Source organism: Caloenas nicobarica, chromosome 8 (genome assembly GCF_036013445.1).
Source record: "Caloenas nicobarica isolate bCalNic1 chromosome 8, bCalNic1.hap1, whole genome shotgun sequence".
NCBI lineage: Eukaryota > Metazoa > Chordata > Aves > Columbiformes > Columbidae > Caloenas > Caloenas nicobarica.
The window spans coordinates 4377304-4404318 of record NC_088252.1 but is presented as its reverse complement, the minus strand read 5'-3'; the positions used below and the strand labels follow the sequence as shown (position 1 = coordinate 4404318).

The following is a 27015-nucleotide window of genomic DNA, read 5'->3' as shown; positions in this document are numbered from 1 at the left end:
ATGCCCCTTTCCCAATGTGGGTGCATTCTCGTGTCCCTCCAGGTCACCGATACCAACCTGAGACCCGCTGTTGGTGCAGCCAGCAGGTAAAAGTTGCAACTCAGGACAGTCCAGCAGAGGAACAGAACAGGTTGGGCCAAGATCAGCAAAGCCTGGATTGCGGTGCACTGAAATGCAAGCCTTGGATTTTTCTCACTGTGAGTCTGGAGTCAGACTCCAAAGGGGGACCCAGGGCCAGAGCTCAGCTCCACAGAGGTGACTTCTCAGCAGCACGAGGCTGCGGCAACGCCTGGCGGAATGAAGGAGCCCAGGCAGCATTTGACCTCGAGCAGTCAGCGACAGCTCCCCTGCGGCAGGCACTGCAAGTCATCTTGGTTATTAACCCACCAAAGAGCCTTTATAGAGATAACTGGTAAGACCCCAAATTAAATGAGATATGTACTACGATTTATTGGTAGTCATTAGCAAAAAGCAAAATGAAAACAAATATTTCCATTGCAAAGTAGACAGAGTATTTGTTTTCAGAACACTGCCATGGCTTCCAAGCCCCTCCTCACACTCACAGTGGGATATTAGCGTGTTTCTTCCAGGGGTTGGACTGGGTTTTACTAGCCAGCACATCTAGATCGTGGCAGATGCGCATGCGGGTGCTTGAAGGTTGGATGATATCATCAACAAACCCTGGAAAAAAAAGAAAACAAACCCTGACCAACCATGAAGAGTTTGCCTCTCAGCTTTCTGTATCGAGGATGTAATACATATTAGCAAAACCAAAACAGTATTTGAACTAAGCAGTTCACAAGTTACAAATTAAGACAATAATTTAAAGTAGCCTGAAAAAGAAATATTCCAGTGTCAACAGTTTTTAAATTAGAAACATTTGCTTGTTTAACTTTTGTAAAAGTTAGCAAGCCAAAAATGTTAAGGAGGGGGCTTTGCTCACTGAGTACTGCACCTGTTACTGCAAAGTTTTTGACTTACCATCTCCTTCCATCTACTACTAATTAGTCTGATTTAAAGGTTCAGAAGTGTTGATCAGAAGAGACATCCCTTGAGTTTGCACTGCAGAAGTCTGTTGTTGTCTGGCTCTAACAGCTGTAATAGACAGTCTAGTGCAAAACCAGAGGGAGCAACACTACGGAGTGGTTATGGCTGAGTCTTCCCAGCCCTGTGGCACTGTTAATGGGATTGAAATTAAGTACAAAACCAAGCAAGGCAGTAAGCCAGCATAACTGGAAACAGAGCTGACTCCAGAGCTGCCTTCTGGAGCACAGGTAATGCTTCAATGCTAGAAGTGAAATTCAGAAGTAAAAATAGCAGAAAAATTTACTCCCAAAGTGCTGGGGAGCATCACTGAACTGAACTAGACTCTGACCCTTTCTTAAGGGCACTGGTCTGCATCTAGAACTGTCAAATGGATTGTCAAAGCACAGGTACTTCTTAGGAAAAGTCAAGACTTGTGAGGTGCTTTCTAATATTTACAAAATTGAAAATACGCTTTTCAGTGCAGTCCCCACATCTCACCAGTCTCTTTCCAACTGAGGATGTGTTTTGTGTCTAGATGCGTTTTTCCTTCACATGCACAAGTTACGGTTAAACATCACCTTTCTCAGATAAAAATGTCTTGCCTAAATAACTTATTTATTAGGAAAAAGCTGAATAGCTACAAATTTATCTATGTGCAATAGCAAATTCAAACAGGGGACATGATGAGTGAGATGACTTTACCTCTCATGGCTGCAGGAAAGGGGTTTGCAAACTTATCCACATATTCAGCCTCCGCATCTGCCTCTTTTCCTCTGAAAATGATCTGGACAGCACCCTAGAAAGACAAAGTCTGCAGGTCAGTGGCAGTAATTCAGCCCATACAGAGGAAAGCAGCTTTACCAGCCCCTGTCCCCACCCAGTATAGAAATGTGCATTCCAGTAAGCCATTGTAGGGGAAATACCAGTTGTCATCATCTTGCTAGGCCACCTCTGAACCCTGTGAAGGTGCTGCTGGCTGCAGCACCCGGGGGAAGGACAGCCTGGCTTTACCTTGGCGCCCATCACTGCCACCTCTGCCGTGGGCCAGGCGTAATTTGCGTCTCCTCTTAAATGCTTTGAACTCATCACATCATAGGCACCCCCATAGGCCTGCAACAAAAAACCAAGGGATTAATTAGTGTGGAGGGACCTCACAGCAGCAATGGCCTACATTGTTCTTGCAGCTTTTACTCTTCCAAAGACAAGCAAGTGGCGCTAAATTTTACCTGTCAGCATGACTGTCTCTATTTTGCTACAACAATCTCTTCAACTAGAACCACAAAAGAGCCAGGAAGGAGCTGCTGGTACCTGCGACCATTCTTGATGGCAGATAAGGAGGAACCAGCATACATCTGGAACACCAGGCATCAACCTGCACCCTGCACACAAACCAACCCGCTGGTGTGTCCCGGCAGAGACGGCAGCGCTGGGACTCTGCAGTGCTCGCTCTGGACGTGGTCCAGGCAGCAGTGACGAACAGGTAGTGCAGAGCAAACTGCAGCAGTCTGTTTCAAGGTATTTCTGAAAACTACAGCGGGGCTACAAGTGTGGGAAGTGAAAGATGGTAAAAGGAGAATCAGAGAAGAAAGAGAAATAGAGAGAAAGAAGGAAAGTTAGTTCTTTTTTTTTTCTCCATGATAACTCAAAAGCCTCTCAGAAAGAAAAAAAAAAAAAAAAAAAAAACAAGCAGGAGTGGCAGACCAGCAAGGAAAAAGCTAAGCCCTTCAGGCCCCCGAAGGTCCTCGGAGCTCACAGCACCATGGTGTCAGGTACCTTATAGAAAAAGAGAAAGAAGAAAATAATAGTAGATTGTAGCAGAAGTACATGGAAGATGAGAAACCATGTGAGCATTAAACCTTTGGAAAAGGAGGCTGAAGTGGCAAGAACAGAGAAGGAATTGTGTGTGCAAACAGATGGCATGTCCACACTGCGTGATGGAGGACAAACACTTGACTGAAAGCATTCCAGGGAGAAAGCAAAGAGCAGAAATGCCATTTCAGAGGAGTGCAGAGATAAAAGGAATGAAGGCACTGAAGTCATACTCTGAGAATAGAAGAAATGGCCACTTGTAACCTGACGTAAAGATGTGTTACCAGATTGGATAAACGGAGAAGTGACAAGGACAGAAAGCAGAAGTGGCACAGATGGAAGAAGCTTCGCAATAACTAAAGTTGCTACTAGTGAAAACAGGAACTCTGAAAGAACACTGTGCAGTTGTGCCGACTCACCTTTCTGGTGATGATGGTAATTTTAGGCACAGTTGCTTCTGCAAAGGCAAACAGTAGTTTTGCACCATGACGTATGATTCCACCGTACTCCTGAGCTGTACCTACAAACGACAAAAGGGAATTCACAAAAACCCTGTATGCGGTTTGGCAGTTGTTGTTATCCGTTACCAGCAGCAAACCTAAAAACAACCAGAGCCACATCAACATCCAGGAGAGGGTAAATATCCAATCAATGTTCTCCATAAGATTTTGAGCATCATTACAAAAACTCTCTAGCCAAAAGCAGCATGTATTTGTATGTAAGGTCACAGAGCCAGAACACTCACCAGATGGTCTCTTCCTAGGAATAAAATACAATTACCTCATTTTCAAAACTCCAAATGTGACTAGTGGTAAAAAACACAACCTAGATTCACCTCCCTAGAAACATACTCTTCTAAACCCTCTTTTTTTCTAGACCATGCTTCAAGCAGGCCCAGGATGCTGGACTTTCAAAGACAGAGCCTGAGTTCCTCTGTAAGGATTCGTACAGGAGGTGCTTCTGGAGAATGGTCCTATGGAGCGGACAGGAAAGCACGTCATCCATGTTACAGGACGTTCAACCCAGTTCTGTCCCAAGCACAGGCCCAGCTGCCTTAACTCAGAAACAGGAATCCTATGTTTATTTCTAGGATTTCTGAATTTCAGACAACTGGATATAACTCTACAATCATTTTCTATAATAGTAGTTTATCCACCTACTGACTTCTGCTTTCAGCACCTGAGAGAACCCCTAGGAGTACTTCGGGAGCTTTTTAATGGATGATTTTTTTTTAATGTAAGATTTTAAGTAAAAATTATTTTGTGAGATTTTTAATAACTTTTTTGGTAGCCTATTTATTTGGTGACTTGACTTTAATGCTTCCCTTCAAGTATAATTGGAGTGTCTAATAATTTATGCCTACACTTTCAAATGTCTGTTCTCAACTGCAATGTCGCTTTTGGTTCTTTTGTATTTCCCTCCAGCCAGTTGGGCCTGCCAAGCCTGCAGCACCTTCCCAGCAGCAGAAATCGGAACAGCCACGTCTCCTGATCCCAAGAAAGAGCCTGAACACAGCTGGGATGCTCGACCTAGACCTGGAAGCTGGGGAGCACTCACAGCCCTTGTCATCTAGTCACAGCCTTCGTTTCTGCTTCACACTTAGCACAGAGTAACCAGCCCCTTAAAATGCCTCAAGTGTAAACTCAGTTCAACTGTTATTGGAGCTATTAACACTGTCATCCATGGCCAATTAACAAAAACTCTTTTCTGGCCATAATTGAGTCCCAAACTTGTTCTAAGTCTGTGCTTTTATCCAGCTACAGCATATGAATGCCTGAAATGTCATCTCTGTGCATACCTGTTAAATTGGGGGCTATTTAAAGTGTTTGCTCACTAACTGTGAGATGTTTTGTACACCTCTGTGACCCACTGTGATGGATTCTTTCTACTGAACAGGGAGATGAGGTGATCACCACCCTCAGCATTTATTACTTAAACTGAAATGTCTAATGCTAATTTACTAATCTTGCCTACCTCCTTAAAATACAACAATTTAGGATCACTATTAAGCTTCATTTCTCTTTACTTTTACCTCTATTTATCTTCCACTAATCTACTTTCAAACCAATATTATGCAATATTATTACTTTTTTTTTTGCTATATGGAAATAGCTTTGCTCTTGGATTCTGAGCAACTCTCCAAATCTGGAGTCCTGTAGTGGCCCCTGAAGTGCTAAAGAGAATTAAGCTGCTGCTTGTTCCACGCCAGAGGAGGAGGGTGTGTTAATGCCTTCTGTATTGCCTCATTGTTAAAACATGCAAAATACATTGTATTAAAATAAGAACTGGAATGTTGACTAGTGACATTTCGATGCCTTGAGGTAAACTTTGGTTTTATACAATAGTTTTAACCTTATAGTCCATTCTATGAAAGACTTAGCATGTCTGTCAGTATAACATTTATATTCTTCACACAATCTGTTTTCTAATAGGTCATTTTAACATTAACAGCTCCTATAGCCTATGCTGAAAAAAAGTCTAATCTCAAACCTTTCCTTACTGATTCACCCAAAGCTTCTGAATCACAGGCATTTTGATCTGAAAAATACCTTGGAGCATGAAAGCACTTATTATGTCTACTACAGTAAAGGTCTTACAGAGTTTTTTAAATGGGTTTTTAACATCCTCACTACCTCACAACTAGCTGAAATATAATGGCAAGGCATACCTGGCAAAAATCCAGGAACATCCACAAAAGTGATCAGAGGTATGTTGAAGGCATCACAGAAACGAACAAAGCGGGCTCCTTTCACAGAGGAATTTATGTCTAAGCACCCTGAAGTTAAGAAAACAGAGTAAGGTGTTAACCATTCCAATTATCTGCAGCATCAAAAATCACATTATTTTAGCTGTATTGTCATCTTAAAACAAAACAAAAGCTTATCCGTAGATAATCTACCACGAAGGTTTGCTGGTTTAGAACTAAGAGTCCAAGCTACATTCAACAGTCACTCATTTTGATTTTCTGACCACTGTACATAGTTTTCTATCCCAAAAAGTAGCAGTTTCAATTATATTCTTGTAATTTAAAGTATTCTTCTGTCATTTTCCCTTTACTGATTTTTTTTTCAGATCAGTCATACTGAAAGGCTAAAGTGTTGTCAATTAAAAAAAAAAAAAGTCCACTAATATTTTGAGATCAGCATTATTGGTAAACATGCTGCAAAGTATTTGTGTTTTGTTTCAGTGTCATTTCAAATTACATTATGTGCTATTACATTAAATGTAAACCCATTTTGTATATGAACATCTATCTAAAACATTGCAAAACTTTCTTAAAATTGACAATATCAAATGAAGACTAAAGTAACACTAAAACCTGCTGTCTAGTATCATATCATGTTCAGATTAGCAAAACAATAAAACATCAGTGTCATCCAATTTTCCCAAACAAAAAGGCAAAACCCTTAAAAACAAGGAGTGAAGCAAAACCCTTAAAAACAAGGAGTGAAACGTGAAGTCCTGATAAGCGAAAGAAGAGCTTTAGGCATTTTGATGCTGTGGCAGGAAGTATGTAGTTTCCATGTTATGCTTAAGCCAGTTAATTGCAGGCTGCTGCCAAACAGGTCTTGTACCCACCCTGCTTGTGTGCTCCTACCACACCTCTGGTGCTGGACACTGCAACATCACCTTGGTGATCCACTAAAGAAATCAACTGCTTTTCAGTTAAACACATCACAGCTGTATTTCAATGAGATTCAACACCAAGAAAGTGGTAGAAAAAACACAGAATGAGTGGAGGACCATACAAAACAAAGTTATTCTCACAGCCAGCCATACAAAGTGCACCAAAAAAAAGACAGACAAAACAGGATGCAAAAACACTGTTAAAACCTTTCACACTGAACTCGTACAGCCAACTCTAACCTGATGCCACCTTGGGTTGGTTGCCCACTATCCCAACAGTTCGGCCATTCATCCTGGCAAATCCGACAACAATGTTCCTGGCATAGGAAGGCATGATCTCGAAGAATTCCCTTTCATCAGCAATCTGCAAGGGGGAGAGGCAGCCCTCATGAGGACGGACATATATACATGTGTATATATATATATATATATATAAAAACAGGCAAACACAAATCAGTTGTGTTACTATCAGAACTTCTACAACATTTTAGAATTTGCAGAATTTAAAAAAAAAAAAGTAAGAAAGAAACCTTTCAGTTGTCTTTGCAGCCTTCATTCCTGGAAGTAACTAGTGCTGCACTTATTATCAGAACTGCCACTTTTGCATTCCATCAGAGAAAATCTTTGACATTTCCTCTGCAGTAAGCCTTCTTTCCTAGCTTATAACAAATCAAAATTTCAAATCAGATGTTAAGAACTTCTTTCTCAATTATTGGCAGACTACACTTTTAAGGAACAATTCCCAGTGATAAAAAACAAACAGTGCTTTATGGAGCTCCGAAACTCTCCACAACACATGTAATATAGACTCTCTCTCTTTACAAGCTCCCTCCATTAGCAGAGGGCAATACAGCTGCACCGCTGGGTACATCTGCCCCAAAGTCACTGAGAGTGAAAGGAGAAACGCGTTTATCCACGCCAGAGGAGCACAGGCGCCACGTCCCACATCTGGCTGGGCCCTCACCCCCTGGGAACTGCACTTCAGGACTCAAGTTCCAGCATGTGCTCGGCCAGATGACACCCACCGGTGTAGAACGCAGCATCAAAATTCATTTGTTCAAAACAGATCATAATTATATGTGGAGCAGTAGCGACACCTATACACAGCTGCCTCGTGTTTCCAACTAGAATTCCTTGTTTTCAACTGCTTATCACAACTTTGCCTACACAGGCTGCAGTTGCCAGTCATTTCTGAGGCTGAGGCAAATGAAAAGTTGCAAAAAAGTTAAATATTATTCAAGTAGTTTTATTTATTTCCTTAATACTTCTCAAAGTCTGTGGGAGGGTTTGGGTTTGTTTTTCCTAATTCACCTAGGAATTTTTTTTAAAGGCCACCTTTTAACTTGGAATAGGTAGTACTGAAATTCAAAATGGAAGAATCCAGAGATGAAAAACATCCTGAGCTTGCTTTCTCCACTAAAACGAGTCTAAATGCAGCCAGTTCCAAACTGAAACCTGTTAGCTGAATGCGCATGTGGAGAGAAAGAGTCAAATAAAATAGCAAAAGGGAGACATTGGTAAAGGTCCTACAGACACAGCTGAACTCCGCCCTCATTGGTAGAAATAGAGCTTCACCATCCGCCTCAGAGCCCTGGGGCCTCTGCCACTCCACACCTGAGTGGTAGAAGCAGCAGCTGGAAATTTTAATATTCAAAATGTGGCCTCTCAGGGTGCTCTACAGGGGGCTGTAACTGTTTCATGTGATTAAACTTCTTTTACAACCATGGTCTCTGCCCAAGCGTTTATCATGTATTAAGTTGTTAATACTGGAGAAGTAAAGTACTCGAAGTCAGGCAAGAGAATTACCAGCATTGCCACTGCTGCTTTAATAAAACCTCCATTATTTATACACTGCAATACTAGCTTTCAGGTTTTTTTTTTTTAAATAGTACGATGTTTCCTTCCCTGCCAACCTCCCAGAGTATTTGCCTCACTTAATGAAACTTCAATATTGGAGTTTCCAAGCTTCTGAGTGCTTGACTTGTAATTAAAGTAAGTATATTCTTGTACTGTCCGTGTACATAATGGTCTCTTAGAATAAACAGAGAATGGTAAATCTTTGAATGTACTCTATGTAGCTTATCACCTTTTATAAAAAAAGTTATAGAATTCAAGACACTTTTAACAAGGTGCAGGGAGGGAAGCAAGTTTCCAAAGCAGGGGGTTGTTCTGAGCCCAGACAGAAAACTGAATTACAGCACCTTTCGTCTGTACAGTTACGCATGCAGCATAAGAAGATGTATCCTGAAAAATCTTAGGATTCCTTTGATCTGCTATTATACAATCTTTTTTTTCTGTAGTTTTTGTTGTCCCTTCATTCATGGCTACTACACAGGTAAAAACAGTAACTTGTGAAGACTAAACAGTTTATCTTCAGTGCCATTCTATTGGTTTCTTTAAATTAGACACAGAATATAAATATATCCATATTAATTTCAACAATGCTCACACTAGCAGACTTACGGAGTGTATGATATCCAGCATATCGTAGGCTTTAGTAGACTCAGTTGGTACGATCGTGTCCAGCTCAGGAACCAAACGGTCACTGCAGAAAATAAACAAACATAAGCAACAATATTTACAGATCAGTTGAACACCAAGACCAAAAACTCAGGCAAACAATTCCACCTCTCAGAGACTTCATGGAAGCTGCTTCTCGAATACCGGGAAAAAAAGCAGGCAGAGGCTCAGCCAGTTGTGCACCAGGAGGACAAAAGCCCGATGGATCTCTTCCCGAAGGAGACAGCTCTTCCACAGGCACCTCTGCTTAAGAAACCACCTCCTAGAAATAATATTTCTCCTCTTTGATTAGAAGAGCCTAATATTACACATGCGGAATATCAGCAAGGAACTCCGGTGCTACAAATGGCAGTCTGCAGAGGGCACTGGAGGCATGTGGGACGCTGTGCTGGGGCACAAGTCAGCCCTGGGGAAAAGGATTTGGTGAACCAAGGGTCAAGCCGCAGAAGAGCCCAACTATCCAGCGGCTCCAGTCCTTAGAGCTGAGCGGACGAAATGGTTTCTCCCAAGGCAGAGCAAGGTCCCTGTTATGCACCTGCATCTATTGAGCACACACGGTTTAGGAACTAAACATTTACAACTCTGATCCTTTCCCTGCCCACATTGTGCACTTGTGATTTTCGAATACGCTTAACCATAGGGAACTTCTCCACTTATTTCCCCTGCCACAAAAAAAGCAGAAATTCTTGGGTGGGGAAAACACATCGGCTCTCAGCTTCTGCAGTCTAAGATGTTTAAAGCATCTTTGCTGGTAACTCTGCTTAACTCAACTATGATGCACTTCATGTGGAGTTTCACATTTAACACAAATGCTGCCTCCTGTCAGCAGCTGACACTATCAGTTACCTCCACCTTTGATCATATCAGCTTCCTTAAGGCCCTATGAGTGTTTGCATTCACTGTGTCTTTGGATTCACTCACAGTCCCAAGGAGGGGTGTCCGTTTTTATGGGTCATCACTGAGAAGACTTCAGGGACTATTATATTTATGCTATTCCATAAAAATACTGATCTATACTGGTTATAAATGGCGTTTCTGTGGAGTCCTTATTGAATCACTATTTTAACACTGCTGTGATTTCGTACATTTAAAGCAAGACAACACAAGGCTCTAGACACCCAATTTAAAACTGAAGGAAGTGATCTGCAGTTTGTCAAAATCAGGCAAAAACTAATAATGCAAGGCGCAGGGCTGTCTCTGTGTTCCCTCACACACACAGGGCTAGAGAGACACGTCTCCTTGCCAAGAGAGCAAGAGATGCATCTATTAATAGAAAAAAAACCTATATCAACACTTCAAGTATTTTTTTCACATGATTAGGAGTACTGTATGCAAATATTTCCTTAAAATAATTAAACCTTAATCTGATGAAAGCAACTGATTTTAACATACTAAACCACAAGCTACAAAACATCCCAAAACTTTTTCTTGTCCATAGAGTAGATATGACTGTGCTCTAAGTTCTGTCCATTATCTGTGGTACCCCAGCAGGTAAGGAAAAATGGAAAAATTAAATTATTTCTCCCATGAATTCACAGTGCTGCAGAGTAATGAGCCTGCAACAGCTTGAGACACTCTCACCCAGATCAATATTGGGTTTCCTTCAACAGAAAAGGGAAACTGTACTCAGTTACCAAGAATTTATAATAACCTCCTCCAGAAATTTGTATGCATACTTCAGGCTTCAGAGGAAATTAATTTTTTTTATAGTCAGAGACACATAAAGGTAAAATCACACCACATAATATACCAAATGCAATGAACTAGACACCCTTCAAAGGCAGGGGACATATTCACCATTAGGCAACTTGGTACTAGAAGGAACCTTCTAACCCTTTAGAACCCAGGCCACTGATGTCAAACTCCAATTGACAGCAGCTTCAGCAACCAAGGCTGACATTTTTCAACACCACAACGAACTTACCCACCTAGAGGAAAAACAAACAAACAAACAAACAAAAAACCCCACATACTAACCACAACCCACCAGCTTTGGACTTAAGGATGAAGACAAAAGTATGTTACAGTTAATTTGCATTATTCCTGGCAATTTTTTGTGGTATGAAAATGATGCAATAAGAAAAAAATTACTCTAGAGGGACAGGCTTTGACTGGAGCAGTGGTAAGGATCAAACACATCAATTCAAAGCAAAAGGAGTCTATTAAGATGTCAGTGTGCCCAGATGAAATACTACCAATGTAAGCATTAAGACCACAAATGGGAGAAATATTGGAGATGCTGCTATAAAACCAGGCAAATTAAACAAATAGATCTGTCTTCACATGTACAAAGACTACTAAATTGAAGTTCTTAATACAACTTACTGAGCATTTATTATACTGTGATCCTCTAATATTGTAGCTGGTGCCACGTAAAAGATTGTCTCCCTTAAGAAAATAAAGAACTAATCTCGTATACATTAGTAGCTACAGTGCAATTGACAGCTTCTTACAAGAAAATAAACTACCTATTACGAAATACATTGATTAAAAAAAACCAAACAAACAAACAGAACTTAAAATATCACATTCGAGTCTATAGAGGGTAATTATCCCCAGTACAACTTGTTGAATGCTTGGAAAGAATATTGTAACCTCAGACATAATCCTTCAAATTTACCAAATAATATAAGGGATTTGCTTTGGTTTGTCACTATCAAACCAGAACAGTCTTCCAGCTTAAAAAACTCCTAGAGACCAACATCTTAGCAAAAATTAGGACCACTCTGACCATTCTCTTAAAGCAACTGGCAAATTTATTTCTCTATTAGTGAACAACGTATTTCAGGTACCAGAGCACTGATTTCTTAAACGGATCAAAAAAAAAAAAACCCCTCCCCAAACAAGTCGTTTCAAAGACATTGCAAAGAACAGTGAAGCAGGAAGAGAAAACCTTCCCAACTCATATGTGAACATCTTCATGCATGTAAGACAAGACAAAGATCACGCACATACATAGAATTGAAAGGAACAAGATCAGGAACAGCTCCCATACCGGAGAGGGCAACAACCTCTTATAGGTTCCCTACAGAGAGGGCTGAACTGGGGGTGCAATTGGATCTCGGGTAAAAAGGCTTTCAAGTGCACTGACATTTCGTCTTTAACACCACTGGTTCCTCAAACAACGCCGGGCTGGCTCTCTGGCTTTATCTCTTGGAAAAATTCTCTGATTAAAATCCAGACGGTCACTGTTTTTCCCCTCTTGAAGAGACTCAAGTCCGTCCTTTGTTACGTTGCCAACTACTCAAGGAGCCTGACAGACAAGTATCTAACACAGAAAACTTTCTGCCTCCTCTGACTCCCTGTTGCTTCCCCACCTCTAACCTCACTGAGCAGAACTTACCCAACAAACTGACAAAGCAGGGCAAGTTCTCCCCACTTCTGTTCACTACGTTATCTCCTGCATCGCTTGCTTGTTCCAAGGACTGTCACAGCCCATCTGTACACACTACTTTTCCCCATATTCTGTACACAGCCCGCACAACATTGATTTAATATTTTATTTTCTGAAAGCAATCAGTGAGCACATATGTATGTACACATGCATACTGAAACAATTCTGATGTACACACACCACAATGCAGAACTATCAGCCAAGATCCCAGACACAAAACACACATTTAGCCAGAGAAACCATGAAATTCAGTGGACAGACCACACATCTCAGCCAGTCTCCTCTTACCTGGGATCATGGCATTCACAGACTGGAGCTGGATCACGGTTGCTGAGAGGTAAATAATTAAAGAACTCTCGGAGGTTAAGTAAAGCATCTATATCATTCTCGAAGGCTCTGTGAGCCACTCCTGGAAAAAAACAGTTAAGCGGTTATTGAAATTATTTTGCAAGGTTTCATTTTCAAGCACGTATCAATAAAGATACAAAGAAGTAACAGCAAAAAATTTTAAACTCAAGCTATTAACAATTGGGAGTTTTAAACCACCAAATCTAACCAGCTAAAAATATCTAGAAAATGTGTGGCTGTATCAGACTTCCTCCTTAACGGGTCTGGATTGTTGACCTCATATTTAAAATAACGTAAGCTGGTTTATCAGCTGTCACAGACCTAGTTGGATCCCAGCCTTCTGGAATTCAATCCAGGTTACTGTGCTGGAGTCAAGCTTTGGACTACAAGTTCTTTTATAAATGCTGGATCTGAGCAGTGTCTATGTGTGTGGTTTGGTTCATCACCAGTTCAGATAGAATTTGAGATCCCATAGTCATTTTGAGCCTCAAGAAGATTCATGAATCACAAAGTTTTCCCAGAGGGGAAAAGAAAAAGAAGTGTTTCATCTCCCACTGCCACTCAGTTTATAATGAAGAAGTTCAATCAATCATGTTAGTAAGCAAACAAGGGATTGTTAAGAATCTTTCAACCCATGCAAATTTGGACAAGGAACAGAAAAATCCACAGCACCCTAAGCCTGTTTGCTAAGCCCTGCCCTCTGACAACCTTCCCACTTCCAGAATCTTTTGTGGATTTGCCACTTTCTCTTCCAAATCCCAGAACTCGCCCACACTCCCACTTTTCCTGTTTTGTTTTCCATTACTAAAAAGTACTGGCAAGGGCACCCTATACAGAGTTAAGATCCTGTGCTGAAGTAGAGTTTTATTACTTAGACTCAAGTGACACGCACAAGTACAAAAATCTGCGTTAGACAATCAGCTGTTTAGCTTCAACATTTCCTTTAACGAGCACTTAGTATGTTAAGTAAAGTACCCAGCTCTCACCAGATACAGCAGTGTGCGTCTTCGCACCCCCAAGCTGCTCCTGGGTGACATCTTCATTGGTAACAGACTTCACTACATCTGGGCCAGTGATGAATAGATAGGATGTATCCTGGGGGAGGGAAAAAAAGCAAAAATACACAGTAAATGCTAGACCCAAGCTGCAAAAGCACCTCAGGAAAAGCTGCAGTCTCTAAAGACTTTCCCCAAAATAAGGAAACAGTAGAACATAGGGACGAATTTCTTAAAAAACCTTAATGCATTATATTAAAAATCCACAGAAAATGCAGCTATCCACAGGTTATCTGGGAAAGTTATTCTTGACTTTTCATTTAAAAAAAATAACTTAATCCAAAGCAAGGGACCATCTCAAAAAAGAACCTTCATGTGGGGTCAGTTTGTGTCTGATCAATGTGACCAGCAGCAGGCCAGGAGATATTCCACCCTTACCTTCACCATGAACGTGAAATCAGTTAAAGCAGGTGAATACACAGCTCCGCCAGCACAAGGACCCATAACGAGGGAGATCTGAGGAACTACCCCAGAACACAGAACATTTCTCTGCAATAAGAAAAAAGAAAAAAAATTAAAAAGACATCTAGTTTCATCAAAAAAGTGCATCTTTAAGTCTGTGCACAGATTCTGCAAGAATTCACAACCACAAACAAGAGAGGACAGCTGGCTTTATTTCCCAGTAGACAAGTATCTGGAGAGAATGTCTTGATGCAAATAGAACCAAAATAATTCTGTTGCTACTGTTTTGCTTCCTTCTGTTCCCATACACTTGGTTTTATATACCATGCAATGACTGCAAAGGAAGATGGAATGTTAGACCTCAATAGATGCTGCAGGGGCAAAAAATTCACTGAGCCTGGAGCGGTGAAAAGTGTACGCACCTGAAATTTGAACTACACGTACACTATCGCTCGGAGGTAGAAGTAAGCGTTACTAACCGTGGCAGAGATTTTTTTAAAATCAGATTCCTGCGTGAGCTGGAGTTTTACACAACGGTGAATTACTGCTGTCTACCAACACAGGCAGCAAGTTGTCCAAAAAAATGTTTACCTTGCTCGTTGCTCAACAGGATTAGAATTGACTTCTGTAACTGTTCGCCAGCATCATCTCAGATTGCACTAATCCAAAAGACTGTTAGCAGCTGACTAATTTGTCATCCTCCCGAAAGCACAATCGCATTTATGTTTTGTGCACCTTAAAACTGTGTGGTTTGGTAGCATATAAACCAATGTAATTTCAGTGAAAAAACGAACAGTAGCATGTCTACAGGAAAAATTCTTACATTAGCTACAGAAATACTGTAGAAATATAAATCTTTCACGAGTCCAATCAGTACTGGATGTTGCCAAATGGTAAGGTTAACATTGTACTGCATACTGTTCTTTGAAGAGAAACCTCTGACTTGTATCTTAAAAAAAAAAAAACAAACACACCACACACCAACTTTTTTTTTTTCTTTTTTACTCCACAGAACAGGCACTTGGTGCTTCTGATCCAAGTTTCTCAAGTTTTCTTCAAGTTCCTAGTGTATGATTTACTTTTAAGTTCCTCTTTCTGCAGTGGAAATATTTCACCTTTTATCAGCCCTATTGAAAACAAATCTGGTGTGTGAAATTCTTAACACGTCTGCATTTCAGAGGAGACACAGAAACAGCTGGTGGTGGATCACAACCATCAGTCACCTAACAAAACACCCTCTGAACTACAGCATGCCTACCTGCCTCAGACAAATGGGTGAATACTCGAGAGAAATTACATCCCAACACAGGCAAGCTATACTTTAGTGTGTATCAGAAAGTTATATAACTGTTTGAGGGTTTTTTTTTTTCCAATTAAGTAAATTGCCTATTCTTTCATTTTTATGACAAAGCTCAGTATACAGTGCAATTCCTACAGAGGTTTTTATTGAATCACAGTGTTTTACAAGGTAAATAGAACTAAGAGGTACAGTAATTTGCCCAAAGCCAATAAGAGAACCAAGAGGACATCCAGGTCTCACAAGCCATCATATATGCTTCCTTATCCACCATGTAACACTGGCTGAAACAGGATGATGACAACCTACAAGTTTATTTACAAACATAGACTTCAGTAAAGAAAGACTTCATCCATCTTTGTGGGTGACAAGCTCCCTGGTCATCCAGCAGCCCACTTACCAAAAATATATCTGCATACCCCGCCAAGGACTCCACTCCCTCCTGGATACGGGCTCCTCCAGAGTCATTCAGCCCAATCACTGGTGCTCCAACCATGGCAGCCTGATCCATGATCTAGTGATGAATACAAACTCTTAATTACTGATCTAGCTAAGCTGAAACCCCAAAGCAATCAACCCCCAAAAAGTACATCCCCTAGCAAAATACCCATACATGTCAGACTGTGAAACGCCTACAAAGCGCTCAGCTTCTCCTTTATTTATATTAACTGTTATAGTCACTAACTGCTTATAGGGTATAATGTTTTGACTCTTCAGACTGGAGGCTAAAAGATACACATTTAATCCCTCTCATGACCTTAAATATTCATCTGCCTTACTAGCTGTGCATCTCCAAACTCACACTGCATTATCCAAACCCTGTGCTAAGTGACACAATCACAGGAGTTCAGACCAGAAAGGTCCGATCCATCTCTCTTCACAAGAAGTCTCAAATGCACCTTTAACACTCCCCTATGTCTAATAAGATCGTAAAAGCTTATTGCAGTGGTGATTGTGTAATCTCCCTAAGCAGTATATTCTAATGCTTGATTACCCTTCGTAGAAGTTCTTTGAGAAGACTAAGTCTTTCCTCCAGAAATTTAGAAACATTACTTCTCTCTTGATATATAGTAGACAGAGAGAGCAATTAACTACTTCTTTGCTTCCAGCATCATAAACATTCAAGTACTTCAATTCTCCCTTCAGTCTTCTTTCTCTTCATGTTCGACACTAAGCACCCTCAATTCACACTGTTCTTTGTACATCCTGTTTTCTAGCCTCCTGATCATTTTGGTTACTTGCCTCAAGGTCATAAATCATACTCCAACAGAGGCTAAAGTGGGAAGATGGAATTCCTTACATTCCTTACATAAAATATTCCTGCTTATTAGATCCCTGTGAAATGTTTGCCATTTTCGTAACACTACAGCACACGCGTATCATGTTAAGATCTGCTTTAACATCAAGATTTGTTTTCACTCTTAAATAATTTTCTGTAAAACTATACACTGTCAGTCAATCCCTATTTTGAATTTCAAGGTTGCTTTCCCTGCCTGGCATTCGCCCTTTCAATCATTGTTACCAAAAAATGCCTTAATTTTGAACCTTTAACTTTTAAAGATTTTTAAAACTTCAGTCCTGTCTTTCAGAGTGCTTGCAGCATCAACCATGAATTTTAGATTGCCTAGAAACACAGTAACCATACTCTGTCCCATTCAAATCAACATTATCATAGCAGTACAAAATCCCAAGCAGAACATGAACCAGTGCTATTACAGCTATCTCTGTATAGTTCTAAAGTGCTTTGTTCCCACTTGCAGTCATTCGATGTAAAACAGAGGTTCTTCATGCTTTGTGCCTGGATGTCCATTTAAAAGTTGAAATATTGCTGTGGCAGCCACACGGAATGACTTTGCAATTTAAATACAATCCCACATTTAAAAAGCACCAGTGTGGATTGCAAACAGGCTCTGTGAACCACAAGTGGCCTCATTTGCTTATGTGAACATTACACAAGGCATTATCAAATGCCTTATTAAAAATCAGTTGAGTTGACATTTATTGCTTCTTCCTAGAAGGTCTGTTCTCTATCAGGATAGATTAATGAAGCAAGTTCACTGACACATTTTGCTGTTTTCCGGGGACTTATACACGGATTATTTATTTCAAGGCTTTGCCAGACACTGAAGTTCTTCTAAAACGCACATCAATATGCACATTCAGACTACTGAAAATTTATTCAGATATTTGAGACTTTTCTTTGCCATACCAGTATTTATAGGGAACATTTCAGGATGCATTCTCAAAAACGCTTTTTTTCATCTTATGGAATCAAAAATTGTCTGGAAACACGACATCACAGACATACATAGGTACCTAGCCTATAAAGTGTTCCCCACCACAAGTGGGCACCTATTTCTCAAAAGAGCCACACTAAATCTCTGCTGCTTCATGGAAACCATTACAAGCACTTACTGTGGTCTAAAAGACCACAAGGCTCTTCTGCAGCAGTAATAGGCAATCTGTAGCCCAGACCTACTTACCTTGGAGCTTTGCTGCATGATGCCAAATATTGCTACCTCTCTGCAACTCCAGGAAAAAATCCCAAACGTGAAACTATTACCACTAAAGGGGTGGATCTCCAGGGATGTCCAACTAAGGGAGAGCAACTTCACTTCCATGTTCCATGGTACTTTACATCCCTTAAGCCACGGATACAGTTCGCAGGAGCCACAATTGTCTCTCTTAGAACAGATTTCTGCTTCCCAGAATTCGGCTCAATGAGAAAAACTAAGAGAAACAAAACAGGCACCACACCACCCAGCCAGTGCTTTTTGAGCTCTCCACTGCCCAGGTTACAGCTTCAAAGACTCTGAGCCACAAAGGAATTGATGCATCCAGAGCCTTCGACCTCTGGATGCATGCCACTGCCACCGACACCAATCAAAAACTGGACAAACCAGGAAGTGCTCACACTGTTTTCTAGTTCTGCTACCAGCACTGTTGCTGCTTCTTTAGAAATAAGAGATCAAAAAAACAGCAGAAAGCATCCCATCATTCCAGTACCATTACCTCCATCCCTAATACAAACACTGCAAAGCTCCAATGTGAAAGGGTAATATCAAGTACCTCCCAATACCAAGACTTCGTAAAGCCAAGTGGTTATTATCCAGCCCAAAGTCTTTGCGATTTCAAGTTTTATACCTCCTTGCTGCTGAGGAATCTATGCCAAAAAGTAGTTATTTCCATCAGGAGAAAAGGCCATGTGCACCAGAAACCTTGTCTCTGATTCCCTAGTATGAAAATTCAGGAAGTTTTCATCAGCACACACCTCTGAACACTCATGCATGGAAAAGCTGTCTTCCCTCCTTGGGATTCAAACACCAGCTTTTCCAGTGAGACAAGCAGACAAATGACAATAAATAGCCACAAGTGCCTGATAACACAAGCTCCGAGCATCAGGGTGACCTCCAAGTTGTAAAACTGTTTATCTTCAGATTGTTTAGTGTTACATTTGCTTTTTTATAAACATTACACATTTCAATAGCACTGTTAATAGGAAAAAGTTTCAACCAAGTCATTTCACATTTCTCCACTAGACAATAGCTAGTTAATTTCTCTTTGCACTTTGCAAGTCTCTCTTGTGTTTTGTAGCACAGCAGAAAAAGCAAGTTAATTTAAACAAAGTGAGTATTACTTGGAAAAGCTCTCTTATACTTGAAAAGTGTCCAAAGGGTTCCCCTCTGCCTTCAGATCTTAGCTGACAGGAGGAGACAGACATTTTCAGGTTGCCATGACATAGGCCAGTGTCCACTGAAGTCAGTCACAAATAATTTTCTCCAAATTCATTAATACAACACATTGAAAGAAAAGGATACTGATAATTTTTTGTTTTATTTTCTCCTATGAAGTATTACCTTGCAGATCTTTTGGGCATGAGCTCCGGATAAACTGCCTCCAAATACAGTGAAATCCTGGAGGGAAAACAAATTTTCAGATTAGGGAAAGAATCATTTCAGTAAAATGTTGCCAGTAAAGAGTATAATCCTACAATGCTCTATATTTGGTATGCTGCTCCAAAACAGCCTGACTCCCTTACTGCAGCCTGCAGATCAATCCTTTTCAATTCAAGCCTTCTTTACAAGCAAAATGATCTTTTAGAATCCACTGGCAAGTGTGTATATGTTAAAATCACAAACATACTGCACCTCATTTGCCTTTTTTGTTTTTCTTCACAGAAACATTATCTCTTTCAACAATGAGATGCTCTTCTTTCATGGACATTACCAATACTGGAACAGTCTGGAAAAATTTCAGCTGTGAGCAAAGTCTCACTGCAAGGGGCAGCAGTAAGATACGCCTGCAAACAGGCAGGAAATCAAAACCTGAAGATATGCCATCACGATGTATTCATGAGTTATGCTTCAAGAGTCGAATTATTCTTGTATGGGTGCTGCAGGGACTGTTTCAGCTAAACCTGACTGCTGGTGCTACCCCTGGGTCTGAGCAGTAACATCTTGAACAAGCAACACGAGGCCCTGGGACTGATCCAGAAGAGCAAGGGGATATTGACACCTACAGGCACTAACAGAGCCCAGAGCCAACTTCTGGTGAGCTGCTCTGACGCATCCCCACCAAGCCTCACTCTCAAAAAAGCCCTAAAAACTGTGTGGACAGAGAACAGTGGGACTATCACTAGCAGTTGAACCAAAAAGGAAAGAACATCTCAGGTGGTCGCTCAATTTGGAGCAGAAAAAGGTCTTTATATACAAATATATATTAAAAAAAGTGTATCACAAAGGGGCACATTTAAATTATTTTAGTATAAAAACTGCCCTCTACTTGTGTTCTTCTAAAATTAAGGTCTGTATTCAAATCCTCTCTTATGTTCAGGGCCCACATAACAGTTCCCTTCCTTGGAAGAACTACATATCCAAGAAAAAAGGCCGGGTGTGCGACTTGCTCCAAGGTCACACAGCAATCATTTTGGCCATGATAGCAAATGGAACAAAGGCTACTTTGTGGCCCAGAACAGAGAAGCAGTTACCAATGATCTGAAAGAAAGCCTTTCTTTCACCGCGTTAAGACTAACCAAGATAAATCTCTACCTATGCTGTTTCCTCTAAAATATTTTAATATAAAAGTATATTTCAACATAAAAATTATATTTTATGTATTTATATGCTATCACAAGCCCTTCAACATTCGCACTGGCTCTATATTCATCACTTGTTAAACCTCACTCTTGTCTACAATTGCATCTCTAACCCAACAAAGTTTCAAGAAATGCTTTTCTGCTTTTTCTTGTCTGAAGGTGCTCTGCTTCCTCCCATGGGATGTTATGTCTACCTTATGCTCATAGATAAAAGGTAAACTGGTACATTACTACACAGCCACACTGAATCATGGTGAATTTATTTCAAAGGATAAATTTATGCTCTTTAAAAAACAACAGGGAAAACCATACCTGACTGAAAACATAAGCCAATCTCCCATTAATCCGTCCACGGCCAGTCACCACACTGTCTCCAGGATACTGCATTAAAAACAAAGAGACTAATTAAAAATAATAACTAAAAAAGTCAAAGTAGCAATGACATGCACTAAAAATCCCACAGACTTCTATTGAGTACTAAGTCAAAGCAAAGGCTGACTCTCCACGAGGATTGGTCTTTCATGTTCGCAACAAGGGCTCCACAAAGATTTCCCCCAGCCACGGAAAGGAAAACCAGACGTAATATCATATATTAGTTGTGCATTGATGTAAAGATTAGTGATTTCTCCAGTTTCCCCTCAAGTTTCAGCACATCTAGAGTTAAGGCAAACAATGTCCTTAGAGACAGGATGTACTTTTTATCAGGACCAGGACTGATGTTTTTGAAAGAATGGACAGAACACAGAAAACTTTCTTGAGGTACAGGGGAAAAACAGCCCTAGAAAGATCAAAAAACATAATTACAGTCACCACAAATACTTCAACTTGACCTGTCCCATTTTTTGCCCTGTAAATAAGGGAAGAAGAAAGAGCTGGAAGAGGAAATAGAGGCTGTGAATCTTAAAACCTGCTTATCTATGTTGTCTCACTTTTTAGTAAAGGAAATACACAGAAGTCTTTCAAGATAACAGTAGGAAAGGAACTTCACTGAGCTGTCATAAAGGAATTCCAAGCATTTAAGTGCTTTTTGCTGTTTGGTACAGGAAAAGAAAAAAAAAAGTATATTGTGCACTCTAAAGGCCATTTATGCTCAAAGTGATCTGCTCTGAGGAAGGTCATACCAGTCTGGGGACTCTTCTCAGGCTGCACAGGCAGCACTGCTACCAACTCTTGGTTCTTGGCACACAGAACAGGAAACACACCTGTAGCTGCAGCCACTGCCTCACACATACAACTCCTAAAAGCTCAAGCAGCCCGTAGAATGGCCTGGATGCAAGGTACGAGTCTCACCCTACCTCCAGAAAGTTCCAGGAACTCAGAGAAATTCAATGCTAAACTAATATTCCAGCTCACTGGCCACAGTTAGGTCATCTGTTGTGAAACTGAGCTCTGTAAACACAATCTGCAGCTCACTCAAAGGTGAATTCTGAAGGACAAGGAAAAAATTAACCCTCTTGTCACTCTCAGAACTTTGCTGCTCCTCCTGTCTTCAGAACCAGCCATTTGTTATCAGCACTGTGGGATGCAGCATTAAGTAGTACGATGAGAGGCAACACAGCATGTACTTCAGTTTGCTGGGGAACAGAGTGAAAAATTACTTAAAGAAAAGATGTTTGCTCCTACACTCAGAGAGTAGAGAAGGTCTAGCACAACATCCTTCCCACAATCAGGTCACATCAGTCTCCTGGCTACTAAAATGAAAACAAATTCTCCACCTTTGCCGGTTCCCAACAGCCCATAGTGGAAGCATGCAGATCCCTCCCTCATCCAGAGGATGCAGTCCTGGGACTTGAAGGACTGAAAACTGATGGACTGGTTTGATTACCACATAAACAGAAGTTGTAGTCATTGTACAGTTGCACATAGTGAGCAGCTTCTCACCGCACACCAAACAGGGCCTTCAGCTACAGGAAGATTCACACTGAACAGGCACATCTGCACCAGCCACCTACACATGCCAGTAGGTTCCTTGCTCCTTTCTGCATCAAATCACAACAAAATACTTTTCCCATGTAGTGATTTATCAGGCATCAGTGTTATAGCAAGACACTCTGGGGAGCCATAGATTTTCCCTCCACGTGATGAACCTCATGTGCCATGTTAGTTTAGGATACAAGGCCATGTATCTGAAAACTACATAAGCAAGCAGATTAATACTGGTCTGTTAGCACATTGCAATGCTTGAATTTCCAAACATAACAGATTTTAAGGCCCTAAGGGTTTTTTGGACTCTGTAGTTTGGCAGGCATAAATAGGGATTTAAGTTATTTCATCCTGTAACTCTATTGTTACCTGTAGGGAGGCAGAAGTATCAACCTGTATTTGTTCTTCATATCTGACTTGATTGACAAAGTTATAACAACAAAGCTCTGCAGCCTCCTCTATTATTTAAAATACAAATCTAAGACAATATCTAGGGAGGTATTTGAACTAAACAGGTGACCTTATTAAAAAGGTATCAAGTCTGGATAATGGAAGAGTAAACCATGTAAGCTGTTAAATGGAAATCGAAAGTAATAAAAGGAAATTTGCAAAACAAAACAGAAAACAAATAGAAGAAATTACATGTGAACAGAAGAGCCTATTTTCAATCAGCTGGCTGGCTAAACAGCAGAGAACAAAGAAAGAAGAGTTATATGATATAAAAATACCTTATTCTTATTAGAGTCCATCCCAAAGTCGGAACATCTGTGTTCCACAAACATGTCATATTCATCAAAACTGTCGGGGTCCAACAGCAGAAGAATTCGTTCTCTTGCTGTTAGCTTTCCCTGAAAGGGAGCAAGCAACAATTAATACAGCCGTCAAGTGGTTCTGGCTCTACACTGGACATAGTTTAATCAAACACAGCCTCACTTGATCTGCTATATGGGGCACATTAAGCAACTGCGTGTCCTCAAAGCTGGAAATAGTCTACATAGTGATTATCCTCCTTAAAAACAAGCATAATGCAAGCCAGACTTTGAGAAGGCTGACTATTGGAGCAGCACTACTGCAAGACAAAGGAAACAATCTCAGAGTCTTTTCAACAAGATATAATAGCATCACAGCTATTTTTACCAACACATTTAAATGCTGCTATTAAGGCCTTTGTTCTATTTTTAGGCATGGCACTCTTCCACAGCCAAACCAGTCCTTACCAACAGTTCAAGGCTCAATTCACCACGTTCGATGTTTGACTGAAGCAAATGAGAAGAAAAAGGAAATAAGACCACCTGCAGGGATTTTCTGACAAAATCCCTTTGTTCTTTTTTTCTGTCAGCCACTGGTATAGGCAAAAGTAGAGTAAGGGCCAAGAACATAATCAATTGACCAGATATGCATGTCCTTTGCTCAGTACTGATGCCATGCAGTAATCAATGGCTGCAAAGTTCAATTTATCTTAACTTTTCAGTAAAATTTGTCATTTCCAACTCAGATATCTAAGTATCTGTCCATGAAGGTCAGGGCACCTGGGCTGTCTTCTTTAGGGGATAGTGTGACCACAACTCCACATAATGTTAAAACATAGCTCTGCTTCTCTGCAAAACTTCTGAGCAGCGGGTCCAAAAGTTCATTAAAATCAACAAAAGCAGGAAAGACTAATGTACGCTATAGATTTACTTTATATAAAACACGACATAGGACATATGAGGCCCCTAGGCATGCAGAAATGCTCGCGGATTGGTATGTCAGTGTCCCAAATGTAACTCAGTAAGCCTGTAACTCTTTCCAGATGTTGCGTAACTGCGGAAGGGAAAGTGCTGATGGGCAAACTGATCATTCATGTAGCCTTCACGTGTATTGCTATTGCTATCTCCTTGATGCCTACAGCCATCCTGGTACCACTAGGGCCTTGCTCTAAACAGAAAAGACATCTCAGCAAGAAACAACAAACAGAAATAGGAAGACTGTTGCCATTACCCTCAGCATTGCCTAAATTCTGAAGAACAGAGGCAAGAGTCTAAAAATCCAGCAGTTGTCATCCTTCCCATCTGTCTTTTCCTCTGCCTTATTTCCACTCTTTGAGCTCAGCTCAAGATCAGCTTAGATTTGCAAGAGCAGCCTAAAAAATGAAGCTGTGCTGGCCAGCAACCTAGAACTTATCATCACATGATAGAAATTACACCTTTTGCCTATGCTACCCCGCACAAATATGCATCACAGCCAGTCTTGGTGACAAAGCTGATGCAAAGGAAGATTTTTTTTTTCGCCTGCAGTAACAGGCAATACAGACTTTAACGCCGCTTCACTAAACCTCCCCCGCAAAGCGGCTTGTGCAACTGAATCGCAAAGCCGCCCCGGGTTTCGGGCGCTTTTCACCTCTGACCGCTCCCTGCCTCCCGCACAGACAGTGCGTCTCCGGGGGCCCTGGGACCACCCCTCCCCGCCGGGCAGTCGCGAAGCGGAAACGCGCCGTTCCCAGCCCGGCGGCGGGTTGGCCGGGCCCCCGCCGCGGGGCCAGCGGGGAAGGGGCTCTCGTCCCCGCGGCTCACCCGCTTGTGCTGCGCGTCGATGCGGGCCTGCCCGCCGCCCAGCAGCGCGGCGCGGCGCTTCTCCTCGATGCGCTGGGGCACCGGGGGCGGGCGGGCGCCCGAGGCGGCTCGGCACAGCCGCGCGCCCCCCGCCGCCCGCCGCAGCACGCGCAGCGCCGCCATCTCGCGAGCCGCTGGGTGAACGGCGCCTGCGCGAGGCGGCGCTCGGGCCCGGCTGCCGCCGGCGGGTCGCGGTGGGAGCGCGGGCGCGGCTCGCACGGAGGAGGGGCCGCGGCGGCCCGGGCGCTGCCGTGCGCGGGCTGCCTCCCGCCCCACAGCCCCAGGTTCCCCCGGCCCAAGGGTGAACCATTCCCTGAGAAACCGGCGCGAAGACGCTGCCTCGTCTCCATTTCCTGCTGTGTTGCGATATCGCTTGGGCTTCGCAAAACTCGCGTTGCAGAAGCGGGGGCGGCAAGCAAAAGCGTTCAGCTCTCGAGATGAGCAGCCCTGTGCAAGTGCTATACACGATTTGTTATGAAAACACTGTCCGTGTGATATACTCTCTGCCTCTTCACATTAACAGGCAAGCTGGCTTTTGTCAGCACACTTTCATAAGGACGGCAAAAATAAAGACTCCACAAAAAGGGGGGGAATTAGGGTCTTTGGGTAATACACACAGCACAGACCAAGCGACCGAGCTGTAGCATATCCATAATCCAGAGATTTGATGTCATCAGTTCCCAGGCGGTTGTCTGGTTTGCAAATGCAGCCATCTGTGTACCAATTACTACCCCTGTAGCCCACCTCAGATGCTGACCACCAAGAAATAACTGGGCAGTTGGAAAAAATGAAGTCGCGTTAGGTGAATATTGCCTTACGTGTGCGTATTCTAAGCACAAAGAAGTACACAAGCGTGACCCTGCAGATATCACAAGGGTAAGTCTGAAGAAGAATCTCCAAGAATGGAAATTCTTGGATTACATAGCATATACAAGCTGTCATATAATAATTCATTTTGGAAGGGCACTCAGGCTCCAGTCCAGCCTCCTACTCCAAACAGAGTCAACGCTGAATTCATACCGGTTTTTTCAGGGCTTTGTCGGTTGGATCATGGAAGATCTGCGAGGACAGAGACCAGCACACCTTTCCTGGTCCCTGTGGCAGTGCTTGACTGGCCTCTTGGGGAAACTAATTCCCCTCCCACCCCTTTTATTAGGTAGTAATCTGCCCAGTTTCAGTTTAGGACAACCGTCTCTTGTCCTCCGATTGTGCACTTCAACCAAGAGAGGTTAGTGAGGAGGCAAAGAGGCTCTTCAGTACCAGAAAGCAGCTATGAGGGGTGTCCCCAAAGTCTTCTCTTCTCCAGGGTAACAGAGGCCAATGCCTCAGCCTCTCCTCCTGGGGCAAGTGCTCCAGCCCCTCACCTTCATGTCCCTCCTCACCATGATGTCCCAACCTGGACACAACCTTGCCCAAGTCGAGGTAGATGACATCCACTGCTCGTCCCTCATCCACGGAACCAGTCATCTCATCATTAGAAAGCACTGAGGTTGGTCATACATTATTTACCCTTGGTTAGTCTGTGCTGGCTATTCCCAATCGCCTTCTCCTTCATGTGTTCAAAACAGGCATCCAAGATGACTTGCTCCATGGTTTTCCTCAGAGACCAAATTGCAGCTGACTGCCTTACAGCCTCCCGAATCATCCTCCCTGCTGTTTTTGTAGAGTACCAGCATTTTCCCAGTCATCAGGGATCTCTCCTGATCTCCATGACCTCTCAAAGATGATAGTGGCCTCACTAGGACACCTGCCAGCTCCTTCAGCACACTTGGGTCATCCCATCCGATCCTCCAGACCGTATGTGTTCAATTTTCTCAGTAACTTCTGACTCAACCATCCCCCACTAGTGGTAGCCTCTCTCCTTGAACCCAGCACAAAGGCCAGGGGAGATCTTGTCAATGAAGACCAAGATGAAGAAGGCACTGAGA

At 42.0% G+C, this 27015-nt stretch overlaps 1 protein-coding gene across 1 annotated transcript; it reads right to left on the bottom strand.

Moving 5' to 3' along the window:
- Positions 1-441: 441 nt before the first annotated feature.
- Positions 442-25212, bottom strand: PCCB (propionyl-CoA carboxylase subunit beta). The gene is made up of 15 exons (XM_065639968.1): positions 25049-25212; positions 23225-23344; positions 20886-20954; positions 19336-19392; positions 15879-15992; positions 14158-14268; positions 13711-13819; positions 12665-12785; positions 8926-9007; positions 6703-6826; positions 5504-5611; positions 3255-3355; positions 2038-2136; positions 1729-1822; positions 442-681 (listed from the first exon to the last, which is right to left on the bottom strand). The coding sequence occupies exons 1-15, from the start codon at positions 25208-25210 to the stop codon at positions 560-562; spliced, it is 1593 nt and encodes a 530-aa protein (XP_065496040.1). The 5' UTR covers positions 25211-25212; the 3' UTR covers positions 442-559.
- Between the last annotated feature and the right edge of the window lie 1803 nt (positions 25213-27015).

Coding starts and splice junctions, on each gene's coding strand:
- PCCB (XM_065639968.1), bottom strand. CDS start 25,210: ATGGCGGCGCTGCGCGTGCTGCGGCGGGCGGCGGGGGGCGCGCGGCTG. Junction 3,356..5,503: donor TGTTCCTGGATTTTTGCCAG/GTATGCCTTGCC, acceptor TGTCGTTTGTAG/GTACAGCTCAGGAGTACGGT. Junction 682..1,728: donor CTTTCCTGCAGCCATGAGAG/GTAAAGTCATCT, acceptor TTTTTTTTCCAG/GGTTTGTTGATGATATCATC.